We start from the raw sequence: 23,496 nt of genomic DNA on the forward strand, positions 1-23,496 counted from the left end.
AGGCCCTGGAAGCACACACTGGTTTTTTAGGGGGAGCTCGGAGGTTGATGAAGAAATAGGCTGGAAGGACAGGCAATGGTGAGATGATGAAAAGGTTTCAGTGCTATGCCTTGGTCATTGAAGGATTTCAACTAAGGGTGTGAGAAGACCAGATTTGTACTTGAAATAGAAAATTTTATTATCAGAGTAACAGTCAATTTGTGGAGCAGGTTGGTGGGTGAGAGTGTTGGCAGCATTAGGAATAGTCTCAAGTTCAGAGAATTTTACAATGGAATATGTGATAAGTGATTCATTTAATTTTTGCACGAACTTTTATAATGTGCATACTGTTACTAGGCAGTGGTGATGAATAATGACGGCTCTTTTCTGCCATCTAACTATTTAGGAGGAGAAACCAACATGTACTCAAATAAATTAAAATATGGATATAAGGAGTGACTAGTATAACAATATAAGTATACTCAGGCAGAGATAGCATGGGTACACAAATAGATTGAATGGTTCTGTCTTGAAAATTTTGTTTGGTGATAGGCCAAACTAGAACACTGGAGAGGAACTGAGTCCAGGGTTATGGGAGGCATGATCATCAGGATTTAGTGTCTGACTGGATAGATATGTGAAGGAAGGGAGAGACTTCAGAGTTTCAGATTTGGGGGTTGGGGGGAGACTGGATAAAACAGAGATAGAAAATACAGAAGGAAGATGAGAGTGGGGTATGGGATGGAAATGAGAAGTAAGACTTTAAGAAATGTGCTTGGGATTTAATTAGAAAAATGGATTAATTTTAAAAAATGGAGGCATTTGAGTTGGACATGTAAATATGGAGAAAATGAGCTTTGCCAGAGATTGAAGTCAGAGGGGGATGTGCTGAGGAACACCCACATTTCAGGCAACGAGTGGATTAACTTTGAGCCAGTGAACAAGACTGAAAGGGAATAATGGCTTATAAAAGGGCTTAGAAAGGTTTATTATGGTAGGTGACCAAGGTAGGAGAAGAGCTGAAATACAATCGGCAATGGCCAGTGATATAATAGGAAGGTCAAGAGACATAAAGACTAAAATCTTTTTCCCCCCAGAAGGTGTTGAGATGTTGTTTATTTAGCTATGCTTCCCATAGCCATTTATCTCCTCTAGCCCTCTTCCATCTCCACCCACTCCCACCCCTGCAATCACCACCCTGTTGTCCATGTCAGTGAGGTCTGTCTCTCTTCTTTCTTTTTTGCTTAATCCTCCCCAACACCCTCCCTCCCCGCCACTGAGAGCTGTCTGCCTGCTCTCTATCTATGAGTCTGTAGATTAAAATCTACTAATGCGTTTGCTTATATCAGTTATTGGTGGTGATAGTGATGTTGACCAGAAGGTCAAAAACAGTGGGTGAGTAGTTGCTAGTATGTGCATTGTTTTTTGTGTGATGGAGGACACTATAAAGAGAAGATTTTTTAACAAATTGTAGTTCCTGCTAATATTTCTTCCCTTTCTGTTTCTCTTTCCCCACCTTCTTCCCTTCCACTCTCTCTAAGAAATCAATGGAAAAAAATACCCTCAGGTGAGAATTAATAACAACCACAGCAAAAAAGACAATGGAATTATATTAGAGGCCACAGAGGAATCCAGCTTCCCAGAAAATGTATTGTTTTTCAGACATATTTCCTGTACTTTCCTTGGCAATTTGGATACAAATATGCAACTTCAAAAGGGATGGCTATAGCTGATCATCAAAATAACAACAATGAAAACATTTCCAGTGTATTTTTTGTTAAATGCAGATAGAATACATTAGCAGAAAGAAAAGGCATAAAGGAAATATTTTATTTCTGTCTTTTTATTACTTACGGTATTAAAAAGTAAAGCCCTTTCCTTATAATCTGTCTGTTCACAGTGTGGAACCTAAATTATTACTTCTTGATAAAGCTGCAGAAGAATTCTTGTGCTTTTTAATGGTGTCTCTAAAGCCTCTATTAACCTTGAGTATTCTCAACTAAAATTTATCTGTTTTTCTTTCTATAGACTTTTTCAAATAGTACAATCCCGGAAAATGCTACAAGCAGTGGAAGGTTCAAACTTGACGTTCTGAAAAATAAAGCTAAGAGGTCTTTAACTAGCTCCCTGGAGAATATCTTTTCAAGGGTAAGAGTCCACTAAGATCCTTTTAATATCTGTGTTCTTTAACTGCTTTGCTTCATTCTCAACTGACTCACAGAAAAGTTTTTGTTTTTTTTAAAGACAACAACAAAAACTACCACAATAATTGTAATTTTGTTAACACCTTTTAAAAAATAATCTCTTGGACTAAATTTCATTCTCAGATATAGGTTTATTCTGGTTATTATAGTATCTGAATTTTAGTAATGGAGATTTATTAGTGAAGATATATATGTATAGAAAAGAGAAAGTAGAATATTAACACCCAATACTAAAGGATCTTTTTAATCACTTGCCACATAAAGTTATAAAGAAATCCTTCTTCTGCTCATTTTAGGAGCTGATAGGAAATGCTGAAAATATTGATATAAGTGAACAGAAATTTATGTTTTCTTTTTAGTAAATTTGGAAGGGAGAACATCGTCTATTTAAAAATAAGCAAAGTGATTCCTATTCCCCTTCATTTTCTTCTTCCTGAACAATTCAGTCCTAATGCTGTTAGTGAGGTCAAGCAAGGCAGGTGTCTGGGGCTGAGGACAGGGGAACCGCAGTAGCTCCATGCAGGGAGACAGTGCCTAGTGGGTGCTGTATGTGGGGTGGCCCAAGGCAGCACGTGGGAACCAGAGTGTGATGAGGAGGGTGTCAGCTTAGGAAGTTGCAGCCTGAGTCAATGAGGCCAAGTGCAGGGTGTCAGAGCCAGAATGGAGGGGAGAAAACACTCCTGATTCCCGAAACTAGGAGTTAGAGCCTGTGCAGGGTGGGGATGATGACAATGCCTTGGGGTGGCAGTCAGAGCATGGGTGTTGGAACCTGAGTAGAATGGGATGAGTGTCTGTGAGGTGACAATTGTGGAGACCAACTTCACAGAGGGGACTGACCAAAGATATAATGTATTAAGATAGTGGGATGTTGGGAGAAAGGAATTATAAATATGCAAAGGGAGGAAATTATAATGAATCCTGTGTTGTTGCATTCAACTCAGAAGTAACAGAGTAGAATCTTGGTTATCTATCTATCTATCTATCTATCTATCTATCTATCTATGATATCTATCTATCTATCTACCTACCTACCTATCTATGAATCATCTATCTATATTTTTGAGGAACAGAATTTTACATATTATACATATAATACAGGTATTGACATGTGTGTGAAAATGTGTACATATGGTCTCTGGCCCTTCCACTGATAGGAGTGGGACTAGCTTTTCTACAAATAATATCAGATAATGAATTAAGTCTTGCTGAGTGACAACTAATACCCAGACTTGGGTTTCTATATATCATTCTACAAGAGATAACCATGATCCTGGGAGAAATGGATAGTTCCAGGAATGTAGGGAAAGTACAAGATAAGGCCAGAGTATGTTGGTAATCTAGCTAGTAAGGAAGTGCTCAAAGAAAGACCCTGCTATGTCATAAAGACATAGAAATCATGAAGGTTCACTGGTGACACCTGAGACAATATAAGCATCAAAATGAATGATGGCAACAGATGAATCTGTTGCATAACATAGAAATATGAGTCTATTCTGACATGAAAAAGAAATGAATACATTAAGAGTTTGTATAGGATTTAATTAATTCTGTTTACAAAGAGGAAAATAGTAAGTTTAAAATGGAGTGATGAAGTTGAACATCATTAGCAGTGGGACATGTGATACAAAGAATACTTCGATGGTATTTCTGCTAAAGGGGCAGAACCTGAACCTGATCATGAAGAAATGTCAACAAACTCAAGTTATTCTCTACTAGAGGCCCAGTGCACGGATTTGTGTACCAATGGGGTCCGTTTGCCTGGCCTGCAGGGATTGGGCCAAAACCTGCTGTCTGACATCCCCCAAGAGGTCCTAGATTTGGAGAAGGCACAGGCCAGGCCAAGGGACCCCACTGGTGTACAGTCAGGGCCAGGGAATGACCATGGAAACTTGGCTGGCTGGGGAGGGGCTGCAGGAGGGCTCTAGGGCATGCCTGGCCCACTTGCCCAGTCCCAGCAAGCTAACCTACTGGTCTAAGCATCTGCCCCCTGGTGTTCAGTGCATATCAAAGGGACTGGTCAAACAATTGAACAAACAATCAGACACTTAGCATATTAGGCTTTTATTACCCGATCTAATAAAAGAGTAATATGCAAATTAACCACCATTCCTCTACATCCACAAGCCACGCCCACCAGCCAATAAGAATGCAAATTAACCCAACCAAGATGGCTGTGGCCAAGGAGAGAGAAGGAGGCTTGGGTTTCCCTGGCAATGGAGCAGCCTAGCTTTCCACTCCCTGGCAGGCCCAGGCCTCCACTCAAGGCTAAAAAGTTTTAATTGTAGAAGATAAATAAATCCCAGATACCAGGACCTCTGCTTAGGTTGCTGGGGGGCATTGCTGGCCTGCAAACCACCACAAGCCACAGGCCTAGGCCACCCCATGCTCCAAGGGAACCCCCACCCTGATTCAGGACACCCTTCAGGGCAAACCAGCCAGCCTCCACCTCTGCACCAGGCCTCTATGCTATCTAATAAAAGAATAATATGTAAATTGACCATCACCCCAACATACAAGATGGTTGCCCCATGTGGTCAAAGATGGCTGTCCCCATGTGGACACAAGATGGCCACCACAAGATGGCCAGCAGGGGAGGGCAATTGGGAGGGACCAGGCATGCAGGGGAGGACAGTTAGGGGTGACCAAGCTGGCAGAGGAGGGAAGTTGGAGGCGATCAACCCTGCAGGGAAGGGCAGTTGGGCGGGACTTAGGCTTGCAGGGTAGAGCAGTTGGAGGGGACTAGGCCTACAAGGGAGGGCTGTTAGGGGCAAACAGGCTGGCAGGGGAGCTGTTAGGCATTGATCAGGCTGGCAGGGGAGTGGTTAGGGGGTGATCAGGCTGGCAGGCAGAAGCGGTTAGGGGCAATCAGGAAGGCAGGCAGGCGAGCAGTTGGGAGCCAGCCATCCTGGATTGTGAGAAGGATGTCTGACTGCCCATTTAGGCCTGATCTTACTGGGATCAGGCCTAAACGGTAGTCACATATCCCTCAAGGGGTCCCAGATTGAAGAGGGTGTAGGCTGGGCTGAGGGACACCCCCCTCCCCATGCACGAATTCCATGCACTGGGCCTTCAGTATAGTATAATCCACAAGATAATCAGTAGCCAAGAGTGTCAAGGTCAAGAAAGTACAATAGCATTAGGACATTGTAACATCCGACATATAGTGCTCTTATTTTTTTTATTTTGCTAGAAATCAAAATACTTTGACAAGAATTTTTCTTAATGGTTGAGATTCTTCTAAGTCTATCAAAAGCCCCATAGCAAGCATGCAGCTTTCAGTGCTATTATTTTTATCACCTGACACAGAATCTAGAAAAAGATTATCTAAGAGATTACTCAGAAGTGTGTTAAATTTTCATAAAATTTTACTAACTTATTTTCTCCAAAATGTATTAATTATTTATGTTCTTTATTCTCCCTCCCTCCTTCCCTCCCTCCCTCCTTCCTTCCTTCTCTCCCTCCCTTTCCCTTGCTTTCCTTCCTTCCTTCCCTCCCTCTCCCCTCCTTTTCTTCCTTCTCTCCCTCCCTCCCCACCTCCCTCCCCTCTTTCCTCTGTCTCCCATGGTGTGTTGGTGAGAATTTTAATAGAAAGTCCATTTAGATAGATGGTCAGGGGACGTAAATTCAAGACCTAACCCTAGCAGATTTTATATTTATGATTTTTGGATAAATTACTCACCTTCTCTAAGCTACAGTTTCCCCATTTTCGGAACAGGCATACTATTATCAGCTTACCTCCCATTACCGTGAGGATGAACTGTCAGTACATTAGGAAAGTATCACATTATAGATATGAAGTGGTCCAAACAGTGGGAGTTCTGAAACCTTGCTATTTACCAAATGACACAAGGATATGTAGAGTTTCTCTCTTAACCCAGCTAGTACTTTGGCATTCTGCACAATACCTGCACCACTGTCTTCGAAGTGCCACTTACGTAGCTTTGAAGGACGGTAATGACACTTTAAACAAGAGCACAGCCAGTCTATTTTGGTCAAGGTGGATACTGTATGTCACAGATGCTGCCAAGTGTCATAAATTACGTGACCAAACAAGGCCTTGCTTGCACCATGTGCAGCAGGATGGACTTACTGAGAAGGTTGGCAGCTACCCAGGTTGTATCAGAGGTTACATAGAGAGGGGTTTTGTGTACTTCTAAAATTTGTTTTTTTTCTCTTTTTGAGTAAAAAATAGAAAATTGACACTTCAGTCATAAAGTTCGACTCATAATCACTGTCATTTTTAAATGTGAAAATATTTTATTTAACTGACTGTAATTGTTTATGAAATAGGGTACATTTTTAAAAAGCTGAGAAGCTCAGATCACTGACATTCAAAAAGTGGGTCCAAGGGAGAAGGCTTGACACATGTATTACCAAATCACAATACAGTAAAACTGAAACAGCTGTCTGTTCAGAGGTGAAAAGACAGTCTTGTATTCTGATTGTTTGTTGCTTTTTTCTCAAGTTGAAGTTTACCAAAAGAGAGCATTTCTGAATGTATTTATTAATATACATATTTTTTTAAAGGACTATAAATTAAAGTGTGAGTCATTGGAAAACAGTCCTCATTTCATGCTTTCTTCAGAGTAATATCCATTGTCCTTACTTGTTGAAAATGTGCAAATATTAAAACAGCAAGAAAGTTTTCTTTTTATTTTTTTAAACCTGGTTGCAGTTTCCTATCCTTGTCTCAGTTGGGGCATGGAGGCAACCAATAGATGTGTTGATGTTTCACCTTCTACTCTCTGTAAAAAGCAATGGAAAAAATATACTTAGGTGAGGAGTAATTAAAAACAACAACAAAACAACAAAGAATTATCAGGTCTAAACCAAATGCCAGTAATGCCAAGATTAAAAACTCTGATCTCAGGCATTTGGTCAAGAACATGATAGAAATGTACTGATTGGGTGAAGTGCTTGCTTGAAAAAAAAGTATCTTTCAATTCTTCAGGGAGTATTATAATTAAACCTGATGGACATATTTATCAGCTGTCATGTTCTTCATCCTGTTATCTTTTTCTTGGAATATTAAAGAACATTAAAAAAAAATAATACTGATAATAGAAGGGAAGCAATGTATTCAATTAGAAGAAGAATAAAGAAACCCTTAGTAAGTCTGATGGAAATAATTAGTGCTTACCTGAAAGTTTATAGTGCTAAATATTCATGTTAGAAAGAAGAAAGGTACAAATTTATTAATCTAAGTTTCAACGTTAAAAAGCTGGAAAAGCCATACAATAAAATATAGCTAAAAAGAGATGAAGTACTGATACATGCTACAAGAGGGATGAACCCCCAACACCTCAGTAAGTGGTTTTTTTTTTTTTTTTTTGTATACACACATACATATGCATACGCAATACATGGATAAAATACCACTGTGAGTAAAATGTGTGATTTAAGTTGCTATTATAATAAGGCAAATGGTTCAATACCCATCTTACTACTTTTACTATTGTGACCAAATAACCTGTTTAAAATAACCAGGCAGGTTGGCATGCAAGCAGCAGCTAAAAAAATTGCAGAAAGTGACCTGGTCTTTATAATATTTACCTCTTGGCCACACACAGTTATCCAGTTATTTATCATCCGAAAATACAGCTTATTATTGGAAGTATGACATGTTATAGAGCTGAAGAACTGAAACAACCTTGATCAGATTCTAGGCATTTGCATGATTACACTTAATCAATGAAGGCTAGTTAGTTTTGTTTGTAATTCTACTTTTCACAAAGTTCTACCTTCAGGAAGGGGTGTTGAATAAGAGCTCAGGAGCTTCACTTTTAAATTGTGCTTCCTGGGTTCAAATCGATGCTTTGTCCTTTAAGTAGTGGTGTAAGCTTTGGCAACATAATCATATCAGAGCTTCCGTCTCTTTATCTGTAAAGTTGAGCTAAAAAACGACACCTCCCTTGCATAATTTTTGGGAGGAATAAATGAGATAATGCAGTGTAAATGCTTAATATAGTACATAGCACACGATAAGCATGCATCTCTTAATTTTATTGCTTCTATAATTGTTATTTAGAGAGCCACCAGTAATATAAAACTACAAAAGTAATATACATAGATAAGAATAAATATTGCTTCTATGAAACAAGATAGGATACCATAAGTATAAAAGTCAATTGAGAACAAGAAAGAACTCTTAAAATTTTCTGATAATAGACATCAAAAGAAAAAGTCAATAAAAGTCTAGGAAGCTAGAGTTAAAAAAAAAATCTTCAAGAAAGTAAAGCAAAATGGTAACAAGATGGAAAATAGGAGAAAAGGGTAAAAAATCAAAAGATTAGTCAGCAGATCCAATAGCCAAATGGTAGGAGTTCCAGAAAGGGAAAGTGCATGCAGACATTTTCAAAGAAATCATTTCAGAAATTTCCCAGAGCTAATGGACATGTTTCCAGGTTAAATGGGCTCAGAATATGTACAATAGAACGACTGAATAAAGCCATGCCAAGGTTCAGGGTTGTGAAATCTCAGAATGCCCAAGGGTAAACTTGGAATAAGTTCCAGAGAGAGAGAGAGCAGGCCATACAAAGGCTCAATCACAATGGCATCAGACTTCCGTGCCAGAAGACACTTGAGCAAGGCTCGCATTTTGAAGGATCGTTTGTAACCAAAAGTTATATATTCAGCCCAACTGTTAGTGAAATATAAGCATAGAATAATGACATTACAGATGTGTAAGTTAAAAAAAATAGAATATTTCCCAGTCTCCCTTTTGTCAGAAAGCACTTGGAATATGTGCTCCATCAAAATGCAGAAGTAAATGGAGAAAGAAGAAGACCTGGGATCAAGGAAACAGAAATTCCAACAGAGGGTAGCATTAAAAGATATTTCTAGGTTAATAGTGAAGGAAAATACTGGGCAGATTGTTTAGCAAGCCTACATTGCAGCCAGTCCAGATTGGGGCAGGAGACAGAGGCCTTCATAATGGGTAGCTCAAATGAAAAGGAAAAAAATGTAATTGATAGATTATGGGTTGTTTGACTATACTGAGATCTGTTGGTGATTTTTTGTAATACATTAGTGATCGCCAACTCTTTGAAAAACAGATTGCACAAGTTATAAGTTGTTGTAATAATCAAATATTTACAAAGTCATAATAATCTAATCACAAGTTATTGTTTTAACTGAAACCTGTGATATAGCTATTGAGAGAAGAGGGAAAGAGAATGTGTGTGTAGGATTGGGTAATGAAGTAAGAATACTCAAATCTCATCTTCTGAAGTAGGAAGTGAATAAATAGTGCCTAAAGCAGAAAGATTAGGAATAGTAATATAAGCTGAATACCAGAAGCAAGTATTTGAATGCACTTTCAAGTATTTGCTTTTGGAGAATGGGATTTAGTGTGTGAGAGAGGGGGCGGGGTGATGACTGTCGCTTTTCATTTTGAGCTTGGTAGCACAATTTGGCAGATATTAATTTGATTAAAAATTAAAATATAATTTAACACTTTTCCCTCCAAAAATTAAACCCAGGAAAGTATGGCCACAAAACATTAAAACTGTAAACTGCTGTACAAACATCATGAGTTTTTTTATTTTGCAGAGTTTGTCACATGGTTTGTATTTCTAGTTCTTCTTTTTAGAGCTTTTTTGTGGGTTTAGAGTTACATAGAATGCCTCAGTCTGTGGTGTCTCTTAAGACCTTCTGTAGGATGTGGTGCCCAGCCGGCCCTTCTATCCTCTTTCCTTTAAAAGTTGGCTTCAGTTTCTTCCTATCTGAAGTGAGGGAAATGCAGGGTGGAGCAAAAGTAGGTTTACAGTTGTTTGTATGGCAAGTAATACAATGATCAATAAGTAATAATACAAGAATAAACTCCCATACTCACAACTGTAAACCTACTTTTGCCTCACCCTGTATATAAGATGATTTTTTAGGTTCCTCTTTCTTAGACCATCTATGAGCTCTATACCAAAGGTATGTGAAAAGAAAAATAAGATCCAGTAGTCACCAATATTGAAGCGAACTGTTATTTAGTCTTTTTCAGAGAGTAATGCTTCATTGAAGGTGTTTTGGATTATGGAATAATGAATGAAACTTAAAACCACACATTTTAGGATGCAGTTTTCTCTTCTTAACCTGTGTCTGTTATAATCCTGCAATGTGAATTATGATGTTTGCGATCTTGGTCATAGGAAGGTTGTGTGTATTAAACCATGTGGTGGTTCGCTGTGCTGTACCTTCCAACTTGTGTTTATCTACATGACACACAAAGTTAAAGGGACTCTCTCACACTGATCGTGGGGATGAACAATGTTTAACCTTGTAACCAAAATAACTCCAAAAATCTTGGTCTGATATCTAGTCATCTAACGACTGAGTGAAGAATACTGGAAATAGATGGTGAATAGTTCTATTTTACCGTGCTGGAATGGCTGTTAATACGGCCAAGAAAATTGAGGGAACCACAAAAGGGATAATTTGATGCTAACATAAAGAGCCAACTTGGTTTTTATAGTAGCTTTAAAGTAAAAATTCAGACCATCTGAACGCTTTAACTTTATTCTCTTCACTTAGGGAGCTAACAGGATGAGAGGGCGGCTTGGAAGTATGGACAGCTTTGAACGGGCAAACAGTCTTGCTTCAGAGAAGGTAGGCACGCAGACCTCTCCCCCCTATTATTATTATTTTTTTAACTACTGATTGGGACTTGGCACAAACCAACACTGATATGGTAATTTGTGTGCTTAGTTATTTTGTTCGGAGTCATTTATGATTTAAGAAAATGTATTTGAGGCTTTATTATTTTAAATAAGAAGATTCTGGATATGAGCATGTTGCTCTTTATTTAGCTGGAGCTTTCTCATGTTGAGACAGAACATACCCCTTGCAGACTAACTCTGCTCTGTCAGGCTGCTTACTATGCGGAGCTAGTATGGAGGACAGTATTTGAGCAACCATTGCCCCAAAGCCATAGAACAGTGGTCGGCAAACCCGTTAGTCACCAGAGCCAAATATCAACAGTACAATGAATAAAATAAAATTTTGAGAGCCACATTTTTTAAACTTAAACTTTTTCTAACCCTACTTCTTCCAAAGAGACTCGCCCAGGTCATGGTATTTTGTGGAAGAGCCACACTCACAGGGCCAGAGAGCCACATGTGGCTTGTGAGATGCAGTTTGCTGACCATGGCCATAGAAGAATGAGCCATGGAATTACTGCCCTTGAGCAGTGCTCTTTTTATCTTTTGTTTTCTCTCCATGTTACCCCTAATGCTCCCCCTCCCCCATTTTTAACTATTTTAACTGCAACATTATGCTCTTTATCTCATAGACAATTCTCAGTAGAGTTGGTTTCCTGTTTCCTGTATCATGCAACATGTAACCTGAGGCATATGCAACCTGTTTACTAATGGAAAAAGATTAAAATATTTTTTATTAAACTTTCTGTTGATAACATTGAGGACTTAGTTCAGCTGTGAGTCTTTTAGCCCTAACTCATGTTTATTAAGCTAAGCATTTCTACAGTGGGGATTGTGCTGGAGAGTATAAACAGCATACCTGTCTAAATTGAAAGATTTATGAAGTCTCCACATGCAATATGAGATGCATTCCAGCATAACTCACTTCTCATTCATTTCCTGTTTTTCGTGTCTTTTAAAAAAACGTACTATCAGGGGACGTGTAGTTGGATAGAAACATTCATGGTGAAGGAAGATACTTAACAGGCTCTATTTTACTTCCCTGAAGGCTTTGCCACCAGACTTGGACACTTACATGCTGTGTGATATTATTTTGAGAGTACAGGAAGCGTGCAACTGATATGTCACGGAAATCAGTAGATACGTAAACGCAGACTCCACCTTTTTTTTTTGTCATGATCTCTTTTCATCTTTCTGGCAACAATGAGAAATGCTACAGCATTTTACCACAAAGCGTTAGGGGAAAAGAACACCTTTTCTTATCATCCCTTTCACTTTCTGGCCTATCTCTACTGATGCTGCTATCAGAAGAAATGGGTTGTGGTGATGCTGATTAGCCTTCAGCATGGATGGGATGAACAAAACACAAAGAACCCACTAGCTCTGTGTGGGCTCAGGAGGACGAAGAGGCTCCCTGTCCTTTCTGAGCTCCGTGTTGACAGGTCTGCCATGATCTCTGTGGGAAAGAAAGACCTCACTTCTGCTTGCTTCTCAGGACTACTCACCGGGAGACTCTCCTCCGGGGACCCCCCCAGCCTCCCCGCAGTTCCCTGAAGAGGATTCTGACTCCCCACAGTTTCGAAGACGGGCACACACCTTCAGCCACCCGCCTTCGATCACCAAGAGGAAGCTGAATTTGCAGGATGGGAGGGCTCACGGGGTGCGCTCCCCTCTCCTGAGGCAGAGCTCCAGCGAGCAGTGCAGGTGAGTCCAGACCTCTCTCTGCCATGAGAAGTAAAGGTCTCCTCCCAGCCTGTTTTGGTCAGGGTGGAGTCAAGATTTGTTGTGACTTCGTGCTGTAGCGTACCTTTAGTTTTTTAGAAAGACCATCGAAGTAAGTTGAATGATAAAAAACAAACAAAACCACCTTAATTACTAGGGGAAACAAGGCAAGATGGAAGGCATACCCAGAGAGCTGAGTTAAAGCATTTTGGATGGAAACTTTTTTTTCCAGAAAAACAGAGGAAGCAAGATATTATACACGTGGTTTCGCCTGAATAACGTGCTGACAGGACATGTTATCAGTGTCTTCTTGATCACTTAATGAAACAAAGTCAGCAAATTCATGAAATAACAGAGCAGCAGAACTTCCTGAGGCCTACAGTGAAGTACAAGGGTTAAAAAAAAAATCCCCTAAATTACCCTCATGCATGAGACAAAAACCAACTATATTTTATTTCATAATAAATTAAAACCAAATCAGAAAATTGTTAACAATGTTATCTGGAATAACGTGATATCTATAAAGAATACACACAGCCTAATTGACAGGAAGTAGCCATAGGAATTACTTTACATGGTTATTTAAAAATATAACTCTCCTAAATTGTTGGCTTTTGATCTGAAATAATAACGGGGGTAAACCTGGAGTAGTAGAATTTTTATATGTCTTACTGTGTAATACAAATCAGAATTAATATCCTAGAACTAATTTTCTTATTCTTCTTTCCCTGTGAGTTTGATATTGGAAACAGGGTCTGGTAGAGATTCAAGATGAAGAAAATAAAAACAAAAACCAGAACACTAAGTGAAAAGAGGCTAAATTTTACGTTGTTATCAAGATTTTTTTATGATCACTTTATATTTTCAGGAAAAATTATTGTTAAGAATCTAAAATATTATTTTAAACTAGAAACGATATCTATTCTTCTCTATGCTTTTTACATTTGATTGTATAAGGTCAAATAATTTCTATCAAGATGCTCTTTGTATTGTTGTCAAAACATGATAGGAAAAGAATCTCCTAAAAATAAAAAGGCCTATGCTGGCGATTTGGGGCTTCACATAAAACCACGGCTGCATGAAAGAATATGGACATAAATGTTTGTTAGGCCAAAGATATGGTGACCCCAGCAGCCAAACATGTTGTCCTTAAATTGTTAGAAGAGTTTATATCTTTAAAATAGTGAAGTCTTTGAACTACTGATAATCATTTTTTTCCTTCTGGAACTTGTTTCCTGTAATTTTTGTGTGCTTTCCTATTCTTTCCTCTTAAAGTATCTTTTGCATGTAAAAACAAACACTGTTTGTCCTAAAATTGTTAAGAAACTGTTAGCGACAAACACAGGAGGAATTCAATTTGTGAAAGGGTGAAACAAGGTCATACCTTTATTTATTTATTTATTTTTTCCTCTGCATGTAAATGTTTTATTTAAAAAAAAACATGTTGTTACATCATTCTTTTAAATGTAAACAAGGAAATCTAAATGCATAATGATTTGATATTTACTATCATCTATTTAATTCATCATCATCTACAAATATGAATTCTTTAACAGATGAAAAATTTCCATCATTTTAAATAGAGAGAACTGCATGCTCCCCTCCTTCATCCCCCTTCTCCCCATCAGATCCAGCCCCGAGCCTTTAAAGGTTAGATTTCATGAATAACAAGAACTTGTCTATATACGTTTTCATAGTGAATGAAGGTTTTGCCAAAATATAAATTAAGACCAATCTGCTGTGTTTTCTGTACTCAGCATTCTTCCATCTGCTCGGCGCATGCACAAGAGTAACTCTTCCTCCAGCCTTCCAAGTCTGCACACTTCCTTCTCTGCCCCTTCCTTCACTGCCCCCTCTTTCCTGAAAGGCTTTTACCAGAATTCAGGTAGACTGTCCCCACAGTATGAAAATGAAATCAGGTGAGATCAGTGTCCTCTGTTTGCAAAGCAACATTTTCCACGGTGTGATATACTGATGTGTTAACTAAAGAGTGGCTAATGTTGAAATGACTTTCATGCATCTTTACCTTGTGCTTGTTCTAATCTACTTCTAACATATTGGTTTTCATTCCACTTAATTTTATTAAGAAAACTTTTATAGCCAGCGTTTTGAAACTTTTAAAACCAGCTTTTTGGGTACATGGTAATTTTTAAAAATTATTATTATCTTTGTACTATTAGTATGAGTCTTTGCCTTGGGGAATCCAAAAGCCACTGATTTAAACAATTGTACTGAAGTGATGCATATGATATATTTTTACTTTTAAGTATATAGGATATTTCCTAGTCATTTCTTTGATTTTTCAATGACAAGGACTCACTTCTCTGAATCTCAGTGTAAGTCACATAATGGATACAGCATCCTGTTGACAGCAACACTCTCATGAGAGAGCTCTTGAATTTTGTAGACATTTGAGTTTGTTTGGTTACCAATATGGAAAATGAATAGCCTTTAAGTTTTGTTCTTTGCTCTACACAAAATTAGATATAGTGATTTTGGAAAACTGCCTTTAAAAAAATTGAAATTATGAACTCTTACTGATCATTCATATTCTCAGTGGGGTGTTCGTCCCTTTGGGAAGAGGTGGTTAAGTTGGGAAGTCTTCTAAGGGGATCGCTGTTGGCTTAGAAGTTTATGAGACTGATTCATTCCTGTTTTTGTGCATGGCTTGGTGCAGTTATTTGTATTGCTGTGTAGTATTCCATTTAATACATCACAACTTATCCATTCTCTTGATGGGACATTTGAGTTGTTTTTGAGCAATTCTTGCACTACAGGAGAGGAATACATGCAATCAGTCAGCCTGGGTGCCGCTAAAATCTTCTGTATGCTTTTGCCTTCCATTTTTTTAGATTTAGGAAATCCCCAAAGTTAACATACATATCCTCAGTAATTAGTTAAATTAGACTCTTCCTTAATTTATCTGAGTATCTTTCATCCATGTGTGCCAATATTTTCCACTCCAACAAAGATTACTAATATTGGATTAATGTAGTTTTGAATCTGAACTTTTCTCTGAATTAGTACATGTTTAAGCATTGAATTTTTAGTGAAGCAATTGATAAAGAATTAATCTTAAAAGGCTTTTTTTTTTTTAAACCTTAGGGGAGGAATTTTAAAGGAAGTTTGCCATAAAATATAGTAAAATGTATATGTAGAATATGCAATGAATTTAGAGAACCAAGAATGGGCACGCATAAAAATATCAGTTTGCCTTATCTCTATGGTACCACCTACTAATAAGAATACAGCACTTTTAGTGAACTCTATTTGCAGTTTTTTATTGTTATGTTAGTTAAAGTAAGCATTTGGGGAATCACAGTTTCCTTCCAGAAACAAAACCTGGCCTGAAAGTGACAATGATGCTAGCTATTAAGAAGGTCAAAGGTTAGCTGTGAATAGGATGTAGAGTACAAAATCAGTGACTTTTAAAAGATTATTTATAGAGCTTAATATAAGGTTTATGTTCATCATGAGTAGTTTCTGTTTAGATGTGTGTACAGGTGTCCCCCCAAAATGCATACACACTTTAACAGCTGATAGCTTAATTTTGAAAATGAAATGTATTTTAATAAACACTGCTTTTGTAATTATTCAAAGTCTGTATATACATTTTTTGGACACTTAATATTATTCTTTCTCATAACTTCCTTTAGCTTTCTAATGTCATTTTAGTAGAAGGATATTGAAGTCCAGAAGGCAACTAAATGTTCATTTTGCATTGAAAAAAGTCACCTTTTTGCTGCTCTCTTATTTGAAGTGCTCTTATCTGAAGTGATCCTAAAAAGCAGAGGATCTTTTTCATTAAAGTATTTTTACTGGTATTAAAATATAACCGTACAGCTCACCAGAGTGAACATTCCATGTAACCACCACCTGATCACTGCCAGCAGCCCTGTAGCTCCTCTCATTTTCCCAACCAGCACGCCTATCCTGACCTCCAATACCATAGCTTAGTTTTGCCTGGTTTTGAACTTTATTTAAATAGAACAATACAGTATACATTCTTTTATATTTGGCTTCTTTCATGAACGTCAGTTTGTGACATTTATTCCTGTTTTTATGTACACTTCAGTTTACTCATATATATTGCTGTGTAGTATTCCATTTGATGCTAGATTTATCCACTCTTTTACGGATGGTCATGGGGGTTATTTTTACTTATTTATTTACTAGAGGCCTGCTGCATGAAATTTGTGCAAGAGCAGGCTTTCCTTCCCTCGGTTGCCAGCACTGGATATCCTTTGGCACCTGGGACCTGGGCTTCTCTTGCAGCCCAGGCTTCATCAGGAAGGTTGTCTGGAAGGATGTCTGGAAGAATGTCTGGAAGGACTTCCAGTCTAATTAGCATGTGATGCTTTTATTATTATAGATTTTGCTTTTAAAGAGTAATGTCCTTGATATTATTGCTTGCCTTTAGCTGTATATTTCTATGTATTATTGATGACCCAGTAATAAAACTGTCAGACAAAATTAACTTTTAATAGGTTTATTTCAATGAGTAAGTCACTTAGACATAAATTGATTAGTTACAATTTTGAAGAGAGTGCTTTTAAATTTGTATTTGGAAATAATACCAAGTTTACAGGAAAGTTGCAAAAATATTATGGAGAACTTCTGCTAACTCTTTATCCAGATTAATCAGTCTTTAATATTTGTCCCACTTGCTTTATCATTCTCTCTGTTCATTTACATTGGAATATATACAGGCATACATATAGACATTTTAAAATTCTAACCCATTTGTGAATAGGTTGCATACATCATGTTCCTTTACTCGAAATAGTTTAGTGTGTACCAGTGATCCCTATGAAGGAGGAAAGTTAAGAGTGTGGTTTTGATTCACTGACTTCAGAGCTCTACATCTCTCATCATCACTATTTTCCAAGATAACATCATACTTACACAGTTACCATGACATCTGGAACTACTCAGAAAATTGAGGAGAGGAGGTTCATAATACTATGAATGCTGGGGTTCTTGGCCCAGCCTTACAATGGGTTCAGCATTTTGGAGAAAGGGACTGATGCATAAATTCAAGAAGGAGTCCAAAGACGAAAGATAATTTTGAAAGGCATTGGGGGTCAGAGGATGTTCAGCTAAAGGAGCTGAAAGACTGCCCCTTGTCTAAGGACCCTGTGCTATTGATTAACACAATTTGTCCTAAGACAAGGTGGAGATAATACACTTCAAAGGGTAAGGTTTCAAAGGGTAGAATTTACAGAAGCATTGTCAGTTTGGGGAATAGCCTACAACTGTTTGGGTATTTGGCCAACAGTAGGCAATAACATGTAGCAAACAATAATCCTATTCAGGTTTGGGGGAAGTGCCGTTTAGCTGGTCCAACAGTTAAACTACATATGTGGCTCACCCTTGTTGAGCTGCCCAAGCTTTATCAACCTCTTTGGTGAAACTCTTATAATTATTACATGCTGGAATTGGTTCTCAGCATGAATTACAGTTTTCTTTTCACTTGGGTATATCTTACTGGTTTTATAGAGTGGGTCTCTAAATATGTATCATCAAGTGAGGAAGAGAATAGATTAGCATATAGGTTGACAAATACTACTTTTTAGAAGGCATATTAATTTGAAATTTGAAATTCAGATTAGGCATCCTTCTTTAGGAGCATTATTTGAATTATTAAAAAAGATGTCAGGTTACTGTTTTTAACAGGCTGAGAAAAAGGAGCCAAGATATTTTTAATGTCATGATTTATTGATTAGTACGTTCACTTGCACAGCATTAAAAAGGTAAAGGAAAGGGAATAAGTGTATGCTTTGAATACCTTACTTCAAATTAATTTTTAAGTTTAATGTTATTTCATTGTTTAGTAGCTAAATAATAATTGTCCATGATGATACAGTATATTTATATAATATCCATTTATCAAATGTATAATATGTCTTTTCTATCAATCAGCATCTTATCATTATTATTGCTTCTCAGTTTTTAAGGCTATAATTAAAAATTATTTATATTGAAGTTCATTTGTCAAAAGTAAAATGATAGTCTATTTGCTTATAAAACTTCAATGATAAAATAAGATTTTGTTGATGAAGTATGTTGTTAGACAGTTTTGATTCTCTGTTGTTCTCTCATATTCACTGACAAAAATAGTATAATCACTCATTTGGTTCATTATTGAAATAACCTTATTTATGCATTATTGACTTATGGGAATGCCTTTTTATTCTAAATACTGATTTTAGACATATGTCTCTTTCTTTGTGCTAATGTCATTCCTTGTTTTCCTGTTGAACTAGACAGGACACTGCTTCAGAATCAAGGTGATTACAGGCCTAAATCTTTTCATTTAAAAATTTCATAAATTCTTCCAACTGAATATAAACATTAGTTTAAAAACAGTTTTGGCTGTCTTCTGAATGCATGCCATCATTCTGGTGCTATGAGGTTTACACAGTAGAAAAAATATGACACATGGTATAATCAAAGATCGCAGATGACCATAGGAAATCCTGTTTCTACTCTATTCCATGTTGAGATTTCCTTAGAACTGTGCTGTCTCCTTCAAGCCAAGCCTAATTTTAATTTTGAATTAGTAGAGTTAGAATATATAAATTCCTTATATAAACTATTTTGGAGGTACATATATACATATAAGTAACTCATTCTAAATCCCAAGAAGATGCAGAAATAAGAACCTAGTCATTACATTGACTCTGGTTTTGACCTGAAGAGGATTATTAATCTATTTCTGCCCATCTTAATTTCTGTCACTTTGGGTACTCCAGACCTCTCACTGGTCTGGACACAGGAAAACACCTACTTCCTTAGCATGGAAGTCTGACCACATCAGCGATGACATTTCTTCCTCTTGGCCAGCATGCTTCCATGCTAAGCATCCTGAACAAGTGAACGGAAACGGCTACTCTCTGCCTTGTTCTGGTGTGTATGCTTTGCTTATATCCCCAGCTCAGTGAAAGGCGGACACGCCCATCTTCCATTGGGGACCACTGACATTTAGGTTTCTTTCAAATTGGAGTAAAAACATGGTATTAAAGGCTGAACTAGAATGAGATGCATAAGGAGAAAAATATTATCTAAAAAATTATTTTGGCCACATTGGAAAGGTGAAAAGTAACTTTTTGGATACTTGTAATTGACCTTTTTTTTATTTTTTTATTTTATTTTATTTTTTTTTTTATGGTTGGCTGTAAGACCATTACATAATAACTCTTATCTGCTTTTAAAAGCCTAATGGAAACATTAGTTTTACTTTTTACCCTTTTAGGTTTTACAACAGCATAGAATTGGATCTGTTTATTGCCTTACATGTCATTTGCCCTATGATTTCCTTATTTTACATATGGTTACATTAAGCTGTGGGAAAAATTAATGTCTTGCTTACTATCATTTTCTTAATATTAGGTTAAAAGGATGTAAGTAAATAAGCTACCCAGAGATACTTTCAATTCCAATGTAAAAAACTTGCTTTTAAAATAAAATTTCCATTCAGTTTAGAGTTTAGGAAATAAAACTTTTTGTTTTTTTCTAATTCTTTTTTTGATTTGCACATCATTCCACTGATTAATCTATCACCTTTGACTCATAGCTCAGATGCTGTATGTTGATTTCCACTAGAACAGTTCAATCTCAATTTTTTTTTTTAATTAGTAAAGATTTTTCAGGATGATAGATGGTTTACCCAATTGAAAGCCAGGACTTAGACTATTAGTGCACCTGATGCGATTGTGGCTTGAATTTTGCTATGGATCTTGTGCAAAAAAACCCTAAAATTTCGTCATGTTCTTGGGACATTTACAAAAGAAAGCCTTTTTAGATTTCTGTTAAATAGTATTACATTAATCAAGTTTTGTTTCTATCCTGAGTTGTGATACATTGTGATTTAGCTATAGAGTTAATCAGCGTGTGTAGTCTTTTATTTGGACTTTATGAAGCTAGTAGGTTTAGATGGATGCTTGGAGTTGAAGGATGAGGGGCAGTTTGCTGCTCAGCAGAACCACACCTTTGTACAACCGATCCTGGCTTAAGCATTCGCCATTATGAAAAGTGTATCCAGGTTGCCCTGGTGGGAAATAAAACATGATGGCATCTTTCTTAAAGTTGAGACCCTGTGAGTGGTCACTAAAATGCTTTTGTTCTGTACAATATCCAGTCATTTAATTGTTATTAAACCTGGCAAGTGAGCATGAACAATTCTGTATTAACATAAGAACCATCATGTTAATTTAATAGCTGATGTGGTGAAGGCTCTCATTGCCTGGGGGATATGTAACTAAAAAGTTATCTTGAAGCTCTGTGGGAGGGGTGTTTCATATCACATCCATTGCTTTTGATCAAGGCTCCATCCAGAAGGCTTGGAAATGCCTACCAGCCCTCATTGTGGTTCACATACTTCCTCCCCTTAGAGGCCCTCATTTTGTTTATGGATTGTGGTGACTAGCAATAGGAAGAATATATAGGGTACACCCATACAAAAATAGGTGGAAGTTCTCCACATTGTATTTCCTTCCTAGTTATTCATTTTTAATTTAATACATTTAAATAGAAGTAATGCTGGCACAGAATAAATTTTCAGAATATGTTTCTTGGGAAGCAGTTTTATAATGCATAGGTTGATATTCTAAAATACAGAAGGAGAAGAAAAAAATTATATGAAAAATTAGGGAATGGTTATAATTTGTTCCATTATTTAAAAAGTATAAAGATAATTAATATGATAATATTTTTATAAGCCACCATATTAATGTGCTTTTTTAATTAAAAAATATATTTTATTGATTTTTCACAGAGAAGAAGGGAGAGGGATAAATAGTTAGAAACATCGATGAGAGAGAATCATCAACCAGCTGCCTCTTGCACACCCCCTACTGGGGATGTGCCCACAACCAATGTACATGCCCTTGACTGGAATTGAACCTGGGACCTTTCAGTCCACAGGCTGATGCTCTATCCACAGAGCCAAACCGGTTTTGGCTTAATGTGCTTTTTTGAGAGAATCATTGATTGGCTGACTCCTGCACACCCCACCCTGGGGATTGAGCCCACAACCTGGACATGTGCCCTGACCGGGAATCGAACTGTGACCTCCTGGTTCATAGATACATGCTCGACAACTGAGCCATTCCAGCCAGGCTCTCTCTCCCTTAATGTGTTATTTTATTTTTTATTTTTAAATAAATCTTTATTGTTCATATTATTATAAAAGTTCCTCATTTTTCCTCCTCCACCAGGTTCCCACCCCACCCTCTGCCCTTTCCCCACCCCCCACTGTCCTCATCCATAGATGTACAATTTATGTTCATTCTCTTTCCACACCCCCCACTCCTCTTTTCCCCGAGAATTGTCAGTCCACTCCCCTTCCGTACCTCTGATTCTATTATATTCACCAGTTAATATTGTTCATCAGGTTTTTTAATTCCTTTGGTTTTTAGATTCACTTATTGATAGTTACATATTTGTTGTTCATAATTTTTATCTTTATTTTCTTCCTCTTCCTTAATGTGTTTTTGATTTGTCCCTCCTAATTAAAGATAAAAAAGTCTTTACATTTTGGAATGCAAAGATTTTTAACAGCAAAAAAAAAAAGGAAGTGAGACATTTACATAAATGAATACTTAATACTACTCTGAAGTTATTTATCTGCTGAAATAAATTATATTTTTTCATTCAAATAAATGAAAAAAGAAATACTGACCAAAAGATTTACTACTAATTAAAGACTGATATTTTTCACCAGAAATATAGGGGATCCTTAGAGTTCTGACAGCTTTGGTTTTGAGATTTTTATAGACCTTTTCTGAACTGATGCAATAAGTTTTTACATTGGCAAGATAAACCTCAGTACTTAAGTTCCTGGGTTTTGACTGCCTGAGTTTGAGTTCTGGCTCCTCCACTTATTATTTATGGGACTGTGGGGAAGTTACTTAGCATCTTTCTGCTTCAGATTTCTCACTAAAATGGACATAGTAATAACACCTTCCCCATAGGGTGCTGTGAGGATGAAATGAGTTCATACCTGTAAAATGCTTAGAACAATGTCTGGCACATAGTTTGTGCTTTTTGTTTTAGTTTTATTATTACCACATGTTGTTTTGTTTTTATTTTCACTCAAAAAGTGGACATTGTGCTTGGCTACCTGCTAAATTTAATTAAAGGAGAAGTCAAAGTGAACACTAATGTTACAAGTAGAAAAACAACTCTAACAACCAATATTTTATATATTAAAAGATATAATAATAGCCACCCCCCCAACCACACACATTTTTTCACCTCATCCCAGTGTAGTTTTCTTTTCTTTTCTTTCTTTTTTTTCCTTTCAAATTTGTTAGTGCTTTATTCACTGCTACTGCTCTTTTAAGAGGAGCATCAAATCTTGGGAGCTTGAGATGGCTGCCGTGAAATCCAAGGCTTCCCTTTGAAACACATCACTGACTCACTTCCTATTGGTTTCTGGATACTTTTTTTTTTTTTTTTTTAATCTTTTTGTTGAAAGTGTTACATAGGTCCTCCTTTCCCCCCCATTAACCTCTTCCAGCCCACTCCATCCTCCCCACTCCAGGCCCTCACTAACTCATTGTCCTTATCCATGGGTTATGCATTTGTACATACAAGTTCATTGGTTGATCTCTTCCTACCCACCCTCCCCTGACTTCCCTCTGAGGTTCAGCAGTCCCCAGTGTAGTTTTCAAGGTGGAATAAAAGAATTTGCATGCATGGTTTTGATTCTTGAAATTACCCATGTAAGAATGTCAGATTGCTGACTACATGTAAATCCAGGATTAAACTACTGTAAATTGCCTCTGTGCACTGACTGTTGAAACCCTTATCTTGCCCCCGGTTTCTGAATTCATATCTTCTCGCAGCTTATGCCTTATCTCAGCCACCTAACTGCTTTTTCAGGATGTCGTTTTTTTAGTACCAGATAAAGGTCAGTGGTCTGTTATGTAAGTTCTTTC

At 37.2% G+C, this 23,496-nt stretch overlaps 1 protein-coding gene across 2 annotated transcripts in view; it reads left to right on the top strand.

Moving 5' to 3' along the window:
* TBC1D4 (TBC1 domain family member 4) overlaps window positions 1–23,496 on the top strand; it is a 187,712-nt gene that overhangs the window by 134,111 nt on the left and 30,105 nt on the right. The window contains exons 8-11 of one of the 2 annotated variants that reach the window (XM_084876473.1): window positions 2,008–2,127; window positions 10,707–10,781; window positions 12,327–12,535; window positions 14,311–14,472. In XM_084876473.1, the coding sequence (XP_084732599.1) occupies window positions 2,008–2,127; window positions 10,707–10,781; window positions 12,327–12,535; window positions 14,311–14,472 (566 nt within the window). The remainder of the gene's footprint in view (window positions 1–2,007; window positions 2,128–10,706; window positions 10,782–12,326; window positions 12,536–14,310; window positions 14,473–23,496) is intronic. The other variant, XM_084876474.1, reaches the window with a different exon arrangement.

The sequence above is a fragment of the Pipistrellus hanaki genome, assembly GCF_964339955.1.
Source record: "Pipistrellus hanaki genome assembly, chromosome: 3".
In the NCBI taxonomy this organism is placed as follows: domain Eukaryota; kingdom Metazoa; phylum Chordata; class Mammalia; order Chiroptera; family Vespertilionidae; genus Pipistrellus; species Pipistrellus hanaki.